The sequence below is a fragment of the Microplitis mediator genome, chromosome 2 (genome assembly GCF_029852145.1).
Source record: "Microplitis mediator isolate UGA2020A chromosome 2, iyMicMedi2.1, whole genome shotgun sequence".
NCBI lineage: Eukaryota > Metazoa > Arthropoda > Insecta > Hymenoptera > Braconidae > Microplitis > Microplitis mediator.
The window spans coordinates 4,993,519-5,006,956 of record NC_079970.1 but is presented as its reverse complement, the minus strand read 5'-3'; the positions used below and the strand labels follow the sequence as shown (position 1 = coordinate 5,006,956).

The 13,438-nt window shown below is 33.6% G+C and overlaps 1 protein-coding gene across 1 annotated transcript; it reads right to left on the bottom strand.

The window, feature by feature from the left end:
* Window positions 1-3,028: 3,028 nt before the first annotated feature.
* LOC130663710 (proton channel OtopLc-like) lies at window positions 3,029-12,780 on the bottom strand. Its single transcript, XM_057463122.1, has 9 exons — window positions 11,788-12,780; window positions 10,624-10,815; window positions 7,668-7,918; window positions 6,559-6,737; window positions 6,150-6,311; window positions 5,553-5,822; window positions 5,072-5,462; window positions 3,500-3,735; window positions 3,029-3,365 (listed from the first exon to the last, which is right to left on the bottom strand). Exons 1-9 carry the CDS (start codon window positions 11,808-11,810, stop codon window positions 3,078-3,080), a joined length of 1,992 nt encoding a protein of 663 aa, XP_057319105.1. The 5' UTR covers window positions 11,811-12,780; the 3' UTR covers window positions 3,029-3,077.
* Window positions 12,781-13,438: the final 658 nt, after the last annotated feature.

The window sequence follows — 13,438 nt, the reverse complement described above, 5'->3', positions numbered from 1 at the left end:
CCGCTAGATCCAAAGATTACCCCGGATCATTTCTACCCACTTAAAATATTTTTTATCCGTCTATTAAAATCTTTAGTTGAATTATTCGCTGCTCTGATGCGTGAGTCCATCAGTGATAAAATAAAATAAAATAAAATATAAAAGACTTGTTCATGCACGTGCTGGATTAATTTGTAAAGTTCTTTTCTCATTTTATTAAAAACTTGTTAGTCTACTGGTTCGTTTTAGTGCTCGCCGGCGACTCTGTCGTTTACCTGGTGAACGCGGGAGATGGAATATAAATACGATTTTCGCTAAACGGAGAGACGGGCAGACGGAAGAGAAGGGAGAGAAGGAGAAGAGGGTGGTCGGGTCTCGACTCCCAGCTGAGCAGTAGGTTGCAGAGGGTCGCCCCCGGCGACTAAGACTGGGCGAGCTGGTGAGGGATGGGGTGATAATCGGTAGCCACCAAGGCCTCATTTCCGGCGGAAACAAAATTCTGCGTCTGCCCTAAACGCCCGACCCTCAGCGACTAATTCCATCTCACGTTATTTATATTTTTTATTTTTAATATCTCGTCTAAGCAACTAAAGCTTTCGTTTGTCAATCGAATTAAATGCCGCCGCTAAATCGACATTTTTTAATTTACCTTTTTCACTTGTCATTTAATATTTATTCAAGTACCAGCACTTGTCATTTTTTTCTTTTAATTAAAATTTTATTGTGTCAAGAGCCAATCATTTTATTAAATCGGAAATAATTACTGAAATTATTATTATTTTTTTTTTTTAAATAATTGCGAGTTTATAAGCGATTTTTAATTGAAATTTATATAAACTACTTGTTACTTTTTTTCTCATTGATAATTTAGATTAAGAATTAAAATCCCCAAGTTTTATTATAATTATTTTTTAACAGTAAAGCTTTAGATATTTTTCTTGATAAATAATTTTTATTTAAAAAAAAACTGGTCTGTGATCAAGTATTTAAATATAAAATTTGTCGGTAACAAAAATTTTCTATTCTAATCAATCGTACAATAGGAAATTAAAATAATAATAATATTGTTATTCAGTCGAGAGTATTTTCAATAAATTTTAAAATGACTTTAAAATTTTCCGGCGTTTGAACTGCTTTCATAATTAAAAGTAATTTGAATTATTGTTTCGGATAATTTGAGTATCGTTATTTAAATAATTATTAATTTGAATACATAAAAAAAAATCAACTCGATAGACATTTTATTAATTTATTAATTATTGGTTTTTGAATAAAACTAGGTAGTAATTAATATGGACGTATTTTTATTTATGATACTGAAGTTAGCCGACGTCTAATAATTTTTAGATTTTTTTAAAATCGACAAATCATAAAAAAAAAAAATATTCAAAAAAATTGCACTTACAGTTTTTTTAATTTTCTACGTGTGCATATTTTTAGTTTTTTTTAAATGAAATGGTTTAAAAAAAATTCGAAAATTGTTAATTGCCTGCTAACTTCATGATCCTGAAGTTAGCAGACAATTAGTGATTTCCGGAATTTTTTTTAAACAACTAAATTAAAAAAAAAAAAAAACTAAAAATATGCACATGTAGAAAATTTAAAAAACTGTAGGTGCAATTTTTTCAAATATTTTTTTTTTTATAATTTATTGTTTAAAAAAAAGTCCAAAAATTATTAGACGTCCGCTAATTTCAGTATCATCTAACTTCAGGATCATTTTCATTTTAACTAAAAATTTTTTTTAATCTAAAAACATTTCAGTCAATCATAAATTATTTATGGCAATTAAATATTCATCGATTTGAAACCCTTGTCCTCGAAATTGGGGTCCTGCGACGCCTCTTTATTTAAACTAAAATTAAAAAAAACTTAAACTTGAAATATATTTAAAGACAATCTATCATTATTTTTATTATTATTGAAAAATAAATAATTTAGATGTCTTGCGGTTGTTGCATTGACGTGTTGTATTATTTAGAGGCGTTTACTCGCCACCGAGACTTAGCGTACAGAGAGCCCATTTATTATCCGGGTTCGATAAATCTACAAGACGTGTAAGCGGGAGCCCGCTGTGTTTGGCGGATATATCAAGGATTCTTTTCTTTGCCCGTTGTCATCGTCCTCCCGGTTGATGCATTTGCTCCTTTTACAAAACTTGTTCCTTTTTACCACCAAACATTTATATTGAGCTAAAGGTTCTGCAGGATCTCTCGCTCCAGAATCTCCAGCCCTTAAAAAATTTCTTTCCCCTCTTTTTCCATCCTGAGAAAAAAAAAATAAATGAAATAAAAATAAAATTACAAGCGGCAACTAAAATTCGATAGACTATTTACGAAAAATCTCTCAGACGGCAAAGTAAACTGGTAATGGAGTGGAAGGATTGAGAAGTAGCCGAAGAGAAGATGAACACTCAATAGCTGGTCAACTAAATCATGAAGCCCTCACGCATCCCACTCGGACGAGCACACACTCAGCTGGGTGACGAAGCAACAGCAACAAAGGGTTGCTACGAGAGCTCTTCAGTAACGACCCAATGACCAGCGCACTCACTTCTCTATACCCAGCCAGCTCTACACTGTGCCCATAACCGAATATACAACCACCTACACGGCAGCATCCTCTTGTCTATATTATGTTCCCCTAGTGTAGTGTAGCTCAGCACAACACAGCCCAACAACACTCTTATCGTACTCACACTCATCTGTTTCAGTACTTGATCCTCGGCTGGTCCTCCTCGACGTCGTGGTCCCGCTTCCTCCGGTCACTTCGCAACGTGATTGCCACCCAAATGTGTTTACTGTAACCCGTAACCCGTAAAACGCAAACCGTATCAAACTGTCGATGTCCACCTAGTACTTTGCCCGATAACCCGCCCAATCTCTTTTCATACACGACTATCACAAATTTTTTTATTAAATATTTAATCAGCTTCTGCGAATGTTTTTTTTCAAAAAAATTCACTCTATTAAAAGTTAACGGAATACTTAAAAATATCGGACGATTATAACTTGGATGGAATTGAGGAGCCTCGAGTTATTTTACCAGGATGTATATTTTATTAGATCGATAAAAGTATAAGTACAGAATAACAAAAATTATGGGCGAGTTTGGGGAATCGGGGGCTTGTATTTATAGCAACTTTTCCAAAGTTCGAACAAACAAATCGCCGAGTGGAACCTGAAAAATATCGCCAGAGGCATCGAGACGTGGGTGATGATGGTCCAGGCCCAGACTCCGAAGAATTTAAGATGGTCGGGTCTGACGTCCGCGCGGGATTTCTCCAGAGTGTTCACTGCCCACAGCGCGATGTTGACGACTATGAGGAAGGTTATGATCTCCTTGCCGGGCTTCTTTGTCGAGGAGGAACGTCTTCTCCAGGCAATCTACAACAACAGCGGAGTTACTTGGTACTGTATATTGATTGGTGGTGTAGTTGATTGAAATATCAAAGGACTACGACAACTAATACCACTACTACAAAACTAAGTATTATTCTGTGGTGTGTGATGTAGTATACCTTGACTAGAAGAGTTTGACTAGTGCTTTGAATCAAAGCGATGAAATCAGCAGTAAGTGATAGCACCCAAGTTGGGCCCATTGTCAATATCCCGCCGACTGCACCGAATAAACAATGGAGATAGACACCCGCTTGTGCGGCTGCCAACAAAGTCGAGTCAAGATGAGGTGCGGGTTTCGTGTTCCTCAATTCTAAACGTCGTAATTTAAATGCACAACTTACAGATGCGATTCCACCTAAAATTAATTCATTAAAACTTTAATATTTTTATTTATTTTTCTTTTTACTTCCGCTATTACTACAAAAGCGCTTAAAATTATAATTATTAATTTTATCGTATTGTGGTTACATAAGTACACAAATAATATTTATTTGAAATTTAAAAAGTCTTTAAACATTTTAATGAGATTATTAGTTTCAACTCTATTGAAATTTAAATGCAGGCATTTAAATGCTGTGGTAGTTTGTGAATTCAAAAAGTTTATTTATTGAAGCTTCAGGAAAGTTTAAAATTCAATTCTAGTTTTTGAAATTTTGAAAAAACTTTTTTTGACATTTTCCATCAGAAATATTTTATATTTTATATTAACTATTTATTTTTATATTGTAAAAAAAAATTGGGGCAAGTCCAGGCGGTGTAGGTGTTAACATTTTCGGTGTTCTTTATCCGCACTGTAAAAAATCACCGGGGTAAGTCCAAGCGGTGTAGGTGTTAAATTTTAACCCCGAACGCGGCGTGAAAATAACATGATCCTGAAGTTAACAGACAATTAGAAAAGTTCGGATTTTTTTTCCATACATCAATTACAAAAAAAAAAAAAAAAACTAAAAATATGCACATGTAGAAAATCAAAAAAACTATAAGTGCAATTTTTTCAAATACTTTTTTTTTATAGTTTATCGTTCTAAAGAAAAATCAAAAAATTGCTAGACGTCGGCTAACTTCAGCATCATAAAATAACGCCACCACCGGTGTAAATATTCTTTACCGGTGTTAAAATATTTTACTTTGGGAATGTGCATATGTGTGTGTGCGTGCGTGTGTGTGTTTGAGTGCATGTGTATTTTAACACCGCTGAATTACGCCTCCTAAATATGATACTGAAGTTCGCCGACGTTCAATAATTTTTGGATTTTTTTTTAAATAATAAATTATAAAAAAAAACATATTTTAAAAAATTGCACTTATAGATTTTTTAATTCTCTACATGTGCATTTTTTTTTTTTTTTTTTTTTTTTTTTGTAATTAATTTGTTGTAAAAACTGTCAACTGTCTACTAACTTCAGAATTATCTTCTAAATCGGTGTAATTCCCATTTAACACCGGGCGGAGTTAAAATGAGTCCATTTTTAACACCGCTCTTTTTACAGTGCGGTGTTAAAAAAATTTCCCGGTGTTAAAATATTTTACTTTGTGAATATTTTTACTTACTCGATCACTACAGTAAATCTATACATGGAATTTTTTTTACACCGATTTAACACCGGTATTTAAACACAGCCTACTCCGGCGTTATTTCATTCTACCACCACCCAGTGTAATACATAATATATAAAGTATAAAATAATTACCCGCAATTAAAATAGCTGTTTCTAAAGCAGTCACTTGCTCAATAGCCATTTTCGGTTTAGATTTTTTTAGGACAAAAAACATTATTAAACTGAGGACAGTCGCTGCGATAACTAAAATCCCTCCAAAGAGTCCTTTGTGGGCGTTGCTGCAGTCAATGCTCAATTGATGTAATGACCTCGTTGAACCGTCGTGTTTAACGATAATAATTCTGTCAACGCGTTTCCACATTTCAAAAAGAATAACTGCGCAAATGAGACTAAATTCAATAGTACAAGGAAATAAAAAGGGACTTGCGTCTGTTAAAAGCGTCTTCAATATTCCCTCTTCATTGAGCTCATGATCGTGTAATTCTAATTGTGCTATTTCATGTCTCGTCTCCTCTACAAGTGCCTATTCATAAGTAAAATGATGATAATAATAATAATAATAATAATAATAATAATAATCGTAATATAAAATAAAATATATATTTTAAAATACCTGGAGCCATTCGCAGAGATTGGTAGCAATCATATGCATGAGCCCTAATTTAGCAAGAGCGCTGTGCTTAGCGAGCTCGAGATCTTTGCTATTCAAAAATATAAAGTGCATTTGAGCGGTTACTAAAAGAAGCCTCGCACTTGGTGTAATCGCTTTGAATGGTCCAGCAGAGGCAATAGCAGCACCGATTTGCAATCCCGTAAACACTAACGAGCCCGCTCCGAACCCAATGGCACCCAGACGCAGACAAAAGCTTCCATACTGCTGTGCCTGTTTATTTTTTTTTTTCATTTTTATTTACTTTTAATTCTTACTGTTACCTGTTACTTTAATTCTTTTGACGCTTGTTTACCCTCTGCAACATCCCTTCCGTTCAACAATTATCGGTATTTTGAATTACCCGACATAACATTTTGTCTATCGAGTTTCCCGCTGCTTTAAATGCCGACCGACCGACTGAATTTTTTTTTTTTTTAATTATTTGAACCCTATCGCTTTTATTAACCACTTTTTTATGTTAATTAATATTGCCCCAGTAACTTTAAGTATTTAAAAGTTTGACTGCTTTGCTTTGTTGGATTTAAAATAAAATTTTACCTGAAAACTTTGACGTTTTCCATTAAAGTCGTCCAGCACAAAAGCCATTCCGTCTTTTCTGTTCTGTGTTAGCATTTTTTTAACAGCTTTATCTCGTAGCAAAATAGTGTACATTGTGATGACGAATCCCACACTGACCAGATACAAATACAAATAAAATCCCTGGTAACAGAATAATAAAATTATAAGTGAAAAAATGTATACAAGCAATAACCCAGCTGGGTATTGATGGCACTGATGGCTCAGTATCTGCGTAGGGTCATTACAGCCCGCATCATCATAAAGTGTAATTTAGGAGCGTTTATAAAGGCGAGCTCGCGAAGCACTAGTCGACACATAATATAATTTATTATTAATGTAAACCGAAAGCCAGGATCCATAAATACGAATATATATTTATACCACAAACCTGATCGAGGGCAGCAGGCACTCGGTGGCTTACACTGGCCGTTACTGGAACCGTCACCCCAACAACTATTAGCAGTTTAGCATAAAGTGTGCTGACCGTTGATATTAATTCCGCCCGATGCTTTTCTTTCCGATGCCGGGATGAAACTCCGCTGCGTCGGTGGCAATTATTTGACTTACCTACGAATCAAACAGGGCACCAGGCGCCATTTTTAAAACTAAAAAATCGGGAGTCAATTCGGAGTGATTACGAATTTTATTTCAACTTGCGTTCACTCCCCTTCGGAGTAAATTTATGATCCTGCAGTTAGCAGACAATCAACAATTTTCGGATTTTTTTTTTAACAAATGAATTACAAAAAAAAATAAACTAAAAATATGCACAGGTAGAAAATTCAAAAAACTATAGGTGCAATTTTTCAAATATTTTTTTTTATTATTCATTGCTTTGAAAAAAAATTCAAAAATTATTAGACGTCGGCTAACTTTAGTATCATAAATTTATGATCCTGAAGTTAGCAGACAATTAAAAATTTTCGGATTTTTTTTTCAACAAATCAATTACAAAAAAATAAAAAATAAAAAATATGCACATGTGGAAAATTTTAAAAACAACAGGTGCAATTTTTTCAAATTTTTTTTTTTTATAATTTACCGTCTAAAAAAAAATCCAAAAATTATTAGACGTCGGCTGCCTTCAGTATCATAAATTTATGATCCTGAAGTTAGCAGACAATTAAAAATTTTCGGATTTTTTTTTCAACAAATCGATTACAAAAAAATAAAAAATAAAAAATATGCACATGTAGAAAATTTAAAACACTACAGGTGCAATTTTTTCAAATTTTTTTTTTTATAATTTACCGTCTAAAAGAAAATCCAAAAATTATTAGACGTCGGCAAACTTCAGTATCATGTAAATTTCACTCCTAGGGGATAAAATAAATAAATAGTCATCCGGTCAGTCTTCACTCCGGATTTAATTCGCGTTCACTCCCAAAATTATTTATAGTGCATTCATTTCATGTGGATTAATTATTATTATGATTAATTTGATGTCAGCGCTGGGTATGTACTATATACTATATATAATTGATAACTGATAATTACATTTAGAGGTTTCCAGAGCACTCAGTGGTATAGCTGCAGTATTGACTGGCGTGAGTTGAAGTAGCTTAGAACTGTGTTGAGATGATCCTCTGGTATAAGGCTGATGATAATCAGTATTGCCATCACAATGCTGTGAACACGAGTCATGGTTTCCCGCAAATGTCGTTGTGCTGTTGCTTTGTCCGGGACTTTGATCTTGTGGTACACAAGATGGCAAAGACAGGTTACTACCGATGCCTGATATCAGCGCTCTACTTAACAGAGTTCATTTCATTACAGCCTTTAGACCAACACTGTGCGCGGTGTAATTAACAAATTAATTTTATTTAACTTTCGGATTGAAAAAATAAATAATCAATTGTGTGATACTTATTTTTTTTTCTATTTTGGGCGGGGATTTAGTCTTATTCTATTTTAAATCGGATTTATAAGTAGAATGAATGTCGGATTTTGTCTGTTAAATCGATTCCAATCGGATCGCTTTCAAGCTGAAAGCTATTTTATGCGGTATCATATGGAACCAGCTGAAATGACGTCTAACGGTTGAATTTTTTACAATAGATTGGGAATTACCTATTCTAGATCGCGCGTTATAAGTAATAGCGGAAAATATTTGCCGTCATTACTTCCTCCCACGTCTGGTAATCGGGTTTTAAACACTTTAAATATTTTTACATATTTATTATTATTATTATTTATTTTTTATTGATCAAATGGAGAACAAAGGCGGTAAATTTTTTTTTGCAACTCCAAATTATTGTTATTTGTTTTGTATTTTTTACTCGTAAAAAAGTGATAAAACGAGCTCGGAAATGTGGTATTCCCAGTGGCGGTTAAAGAGTTAATTTATACATATATATATATATATATTTTTTTTTTTTTTTGCTCGGTGTATGTTAACAAACAATATTTGTTGCTCAAACCGACAGTTTATCAAATCAAAAAAAAATTTTTTTATTTCTGTGAATGACAAATGTAAGCATTCAAGGCAAAATAGCCATTGAAATATTGCACTTTTATTGGTTGTATTTTATATTTTGGGCGTGAGGTCAAAAAAACGACTCATATTTTATTGCAAAAGTGTATTTTTTAAAAAAATAACTCGACAGTTTAAAGGAAAATAATTAAAGTGAGCATGAAGAGAGGAGTAAATGGAAATAGATATACGGGAGCATAAAGTGAGAAACTTAAATGGCCGTGGGATCCTTTCATGATCGATTTTCCATCATAAAAGCTTTATTTCGTTAGCTTCGATCCGCGCGGTGTAATATAATTCTGTTGAGCTTTTCGCGAAACAAGAGAGCAGCCTCGGCGGCATCAGTGTCTGCGGTGTTTGACTGGCGTTGCGTATTGTTGTGGGTCTTTAGTTTGTTTCTGTGTATACTTGTTCAAACTCAATTTGGCTCTCATACACTCGGCTCCCGCTTCTACAGCGAATTAGCATTGCTATAATTAAATAGCTTTAAGTCAATATACTGGCTCCAGCACTTGCAGGAATCATCAACTGACGTGTGTGTTATTCACTCTGTATAATACACACCTTCAATCTTTTGTTACTTAACAACAATAATAGTTACACTCCCGACAAAGTTAATCAACTTAATATATACTTTTTTTATAAAATATAGGGGTAGGGGGGGGGGCAAAGCGGGGTACTTAGAAAAGAAAATACTAAGTTTTCGAAGACTCAAATACGCTAAATCTTTTTGTTTTTAATGATATTCAAAGTAAATAAACGAAAATTTCAGTTGCAGTTGGAACAAAAAAATGTTTACTTTTGCGGGCAAAATGCGGTACCCCCTTAAAAAGGTGAAAAAAAAATTTCTGCATATTTAATAAGATTGATTAAGTTAAATTTTTTTGTAAGTAATTTACATAAAGAAAAATTACATTTTACACAATTATTGGATGCTAAGAAAGAAAAAAAATTTTTATTGGTTTTTATCATTAAAAAGAACAAAAGCCATTAAGATTTTTCGACTGACACTTGATTTTTGAAAAAGTTATCCCGGATCAAAAATAAAACTTGATTCAGGCTCGCTTCAACTTATTTTCTTTTGAAGTTATGGATTTGCCGACGATTTTTCGATAAGATCTCGACTTTGTCGACTTAAATTCAATTTTTTTCAACTTTTGAACTTCTTTCATTTTAGTTTCAACTTATTTCAACGTATTTGTATTTTTTGAACTTAGTTTGAACTTATTCGTCTTTACTTCGAGCACGATAGTCATTCACCTTACTTTTGACTTGCTGAACCAAGTCGAAAAAAAGTTATTTATTCGCCTTTCTTCCGCATTAATATATAAAAATAACTCTAAACTAAGTCAATTTCGGCTTGATTTCAACTTTTTCGTCCTAAATCGTGACTAATTAAGCTAGTTAAGTCTAAACCAAGGCAAGAACTCAATGCATTTCATATCTCCGTAAAAAAAAGTCGAGTTTGTCATGTGAAAAACAGTTCCAAATTTCGACTTGGTAAACCAAGTCGAAATCAAGTTTTATTTTTGACCCGGGTAAACAAAAAATATTCAAAATAATGCTCAATTATATTTACAAAAGTAATTTTGGAATGTTTAAAAAACATTTAAAAAATGAAATTTTTTTTATAAAATTTTGGGGGTACCCCGTTCTGCCTACCCTACACCCTTTTGCTCTCCTTCCCCTACTGTAAAAATTTAGAGGAGTGAATGCGAAGCAGGTGGCTGTTTATTTATTTAATCCATCGGAGTTAAATTCACTCCAAAGGGGAGTTTATTTAAATATTAAAGCTCTGAATCGGAGTGAATGCGGATTTAAATAAAATCCAGATCACTCCGCATGCAGATTTAGTTTTTTTCAAACTCCGAGTCACGGAGTGAATTCGGAGTTAAATAAAATCCGTAGTCACTTCGAATTGACTTCCAATTTTTTACAGTCTATTATTATTATTATTACTATTGTAATTTAAAAAATTACCCAATCAAAGCTCGTCTATGATTAATAATGGCATTCAAAGCAATGCTTTGTCTACGTAGACTTGATGATCGGCCATTTTGTGGCAGAGGAAAACTATCTCTTCGGTCCAAATTAATGCATCCAAAATTTGTTCCTCCTGGTATTTGATGGTCTACTGTCGACGGATTCACTAATACTGATTCTGGTTCAAACCTATTATTAATTAAATTTTACTATATAATTTAATTATCGAAACTTCATTCGGGATTAAAACTTCTTTATATAAATTCATTGATTTAATTTTTATAATTTCATTTAATCACTGGAATGTTTAATTAAATTTTATTGTATAATTCTACTGTCAAAATTGAATTATAAAAAATTCACTCAAAGAAATAATTAAAGTTAAAAATTTTTCACAAAGTCATTTAAATTAATTTGACATTTCCACGAGACCTAATTTATATAACGTAAGTTTCACACAACAATCGGAGCCAATTAACGTCAACATTTATGCTCTGATTGTATTCATTAATTGTTCTCATCAAAACCCTGCTAACAAAAAAAAATTAATTTTTTTTTTCCCCACCACCGATCGCGCCGATACACCTCAATAATTAGTTACCCAACGATTAAATATTCATTATAAAATTCCATTGAAATCAAAACGAATTATTTGCGCAATTAACTGTCACCCCTGGTTATCATCTCGCGTTCAAACAGTAAATAATTATCATAAATTATCACTTTAACGTCGTATAAATAACTCATGACTCATGACGTTTTCTAGATTTTTAAAACCACATGTCTCAGTATACATTTTCCATTTATTTATTTATTTACTTTTTATTGTAGCAAAAAAAAAAAGCAAAAAAAAAATATATCTCATGCTTTATTCCCAACTCTATCTCGAGTTTTACCGAATAAAACTAAAAATAGGTATATAAATATGATAGTGCACCGGTGAAGTTTGATAGTTGTGAATTTTCGTTCAAGGTTTTATCAGCGCAATCTTTTATGAAGAAAAATAAAGAATAAGTAGTACGTATATATATAAATATATGATAGTATATGATGACGTCATGAGAAGAGAGAAAGATATATAGTGAGTAACCAGTGCAGTTCAGTGGAGATACACAATTTTACGGGTTTACCCAGTGGTGAAAGTAATATGACTAGACTCACGTGCCAGCTACGTCGTTTGCCATTTGTCTCCAACGTTCTGCTGCTGCTCACTCCTTTGCCCTTTTTACTTTTTTTATTCCGCGTCCTTTTAGTTTTTTTAAAATATTTTTTCGCTTCACTCTTTTGCCTAGATTTCTCTATATACATATAGAGACACAGACATACAAAGAATGAGGGAACGAGTGACTTTGAGTTGAACCACTTGGCGCGAACTCGAGAAAGAAAGTAAGTAAGTAAGAAAGTAAGACAGCAATGCAGCTTAATAAAAAATAAAATAAATAAAAGTAGAGAAAGAAAAGTGTTAAAAAAGTTTTTCACCGGGTGATCGACATGGCGCAACAATCGGTTCCGTTTATTCACTGACAATGCACAACTTTTAGATTTTCAGTGTATTACATAGAGATATAGAGATACTCGCGGTGGGCATCCGGACAGAGTCTTGTGTTTGCACTTTTCCCCTTTCGAGGCTCAAACTCCCTCAATTTATTCCAGTAAATTCACCTCGCCGAATTTTAATGGCTCTCTTCTAACGCCAGTGTCACGGCACTCTGTAAAATTCTATTCACTCCATTCGACAATTTTATTTTTAACTTTATTTTATTTTATTTTTATTTTTTTTTTCACTTAACCGACTACGAATATATTTTGTACAGCATTTTGTGCAGCCACGACAGCGCAAATTCACCTGCAAATTGCTTGTAATAATTATAATTTATTATTTATTATAAACTGGCAAGTAGAAAGCTCGCGAAATAATCAGACCTAGGGGTAATGAAAAAATTAAAAGCAACACGCGATACACGCTCCTGTTCCTCTGGCGATTTATTTAATTCTAGCCAATTTATGAGGAACAAGTTCATTTTATATCGTTCAAATATTTATTTTTAAAATTATTCAAGTACTTAGACGAGTGGTGATAACTCTAGATAATTTATTTTACATACAGTGAGTGCGCGTATTTATTTATTTACTCGATTGACAAAGAATCTGTGGCTTTGTTTTGAATTATTCTTAGAAACCGTAGCAACACAAAACGTGACGATTAATTAAAAAAAAAAAAATTAAAAGGTAACTGATCTAGATTGTTTGTAGAATTTATCTGAAAGTAAAAAAAGTGTAAAATAATTTCTTTTTTTTTTTCGATTACTCTTCGTTTCCCTTATGAAAACGATGTAAATACTCTTTGAGAGGGAGAGAGAGGTCCCAGCCGATTTGTCGATCATAAGCGGAAGCAAGTTCCAGCCGTTCATCTGCAAATCGACGGTCTTGCTGGCGAATCGTCGAGAGCCGGGAGCCGGGAGACGGGATAGACGGGGATTGGTACTCGGGAGCACCGGAAGCGCCCGGATATGAGTTTCCGGCACGGACAATTTGCCGCGCGAAATTGAATGATCGACTTGGATAACGCGGCAGATCGGCTGGGTGTGCTACTTGGACGGGGGCGTTCACTACCTGCCAGACGCCGCCGACGTCACCACCACCATCACACTCTGGCACACACAGCTGTAGGTGTGTTCACACATTTTCTTCGTCTCCCGTTCGCGTCCGCTCGTTAATACCCGTTAATTAAGGCGCGATTGCTTCTAGCAATGTAAATTATCGCGAGTAAATTCGTGACCCCACGGATTTTTAATCTTCTCAAAATAACATC

What these genes read in the sequence shown, in the direction of transcription:
- LOC130663710 (XM_057463122.1), bottom strand. Translation starts at nt 11,810, where the DNA reads ATGGCAAACGACGTAGCTGGCAC. An exon ending in TGCTCTGGAAACCTCTAAAT is followed by an intron (nt 6,738 to 7,667) that starts GTAATTATCAGT and finishes TTTGATTCGTAG; the next exon opens with GTAAGTCAAATAATTGCCAC. An exon ending in AACAGCTATTTTAATTGCGG is followed by an intron (nt 3,736 to 5,071) that starts GTAATTATTTTA and finishes AATTAATTTTAG; the next exon opens with GTGGAATCGCATCTGTAAGT.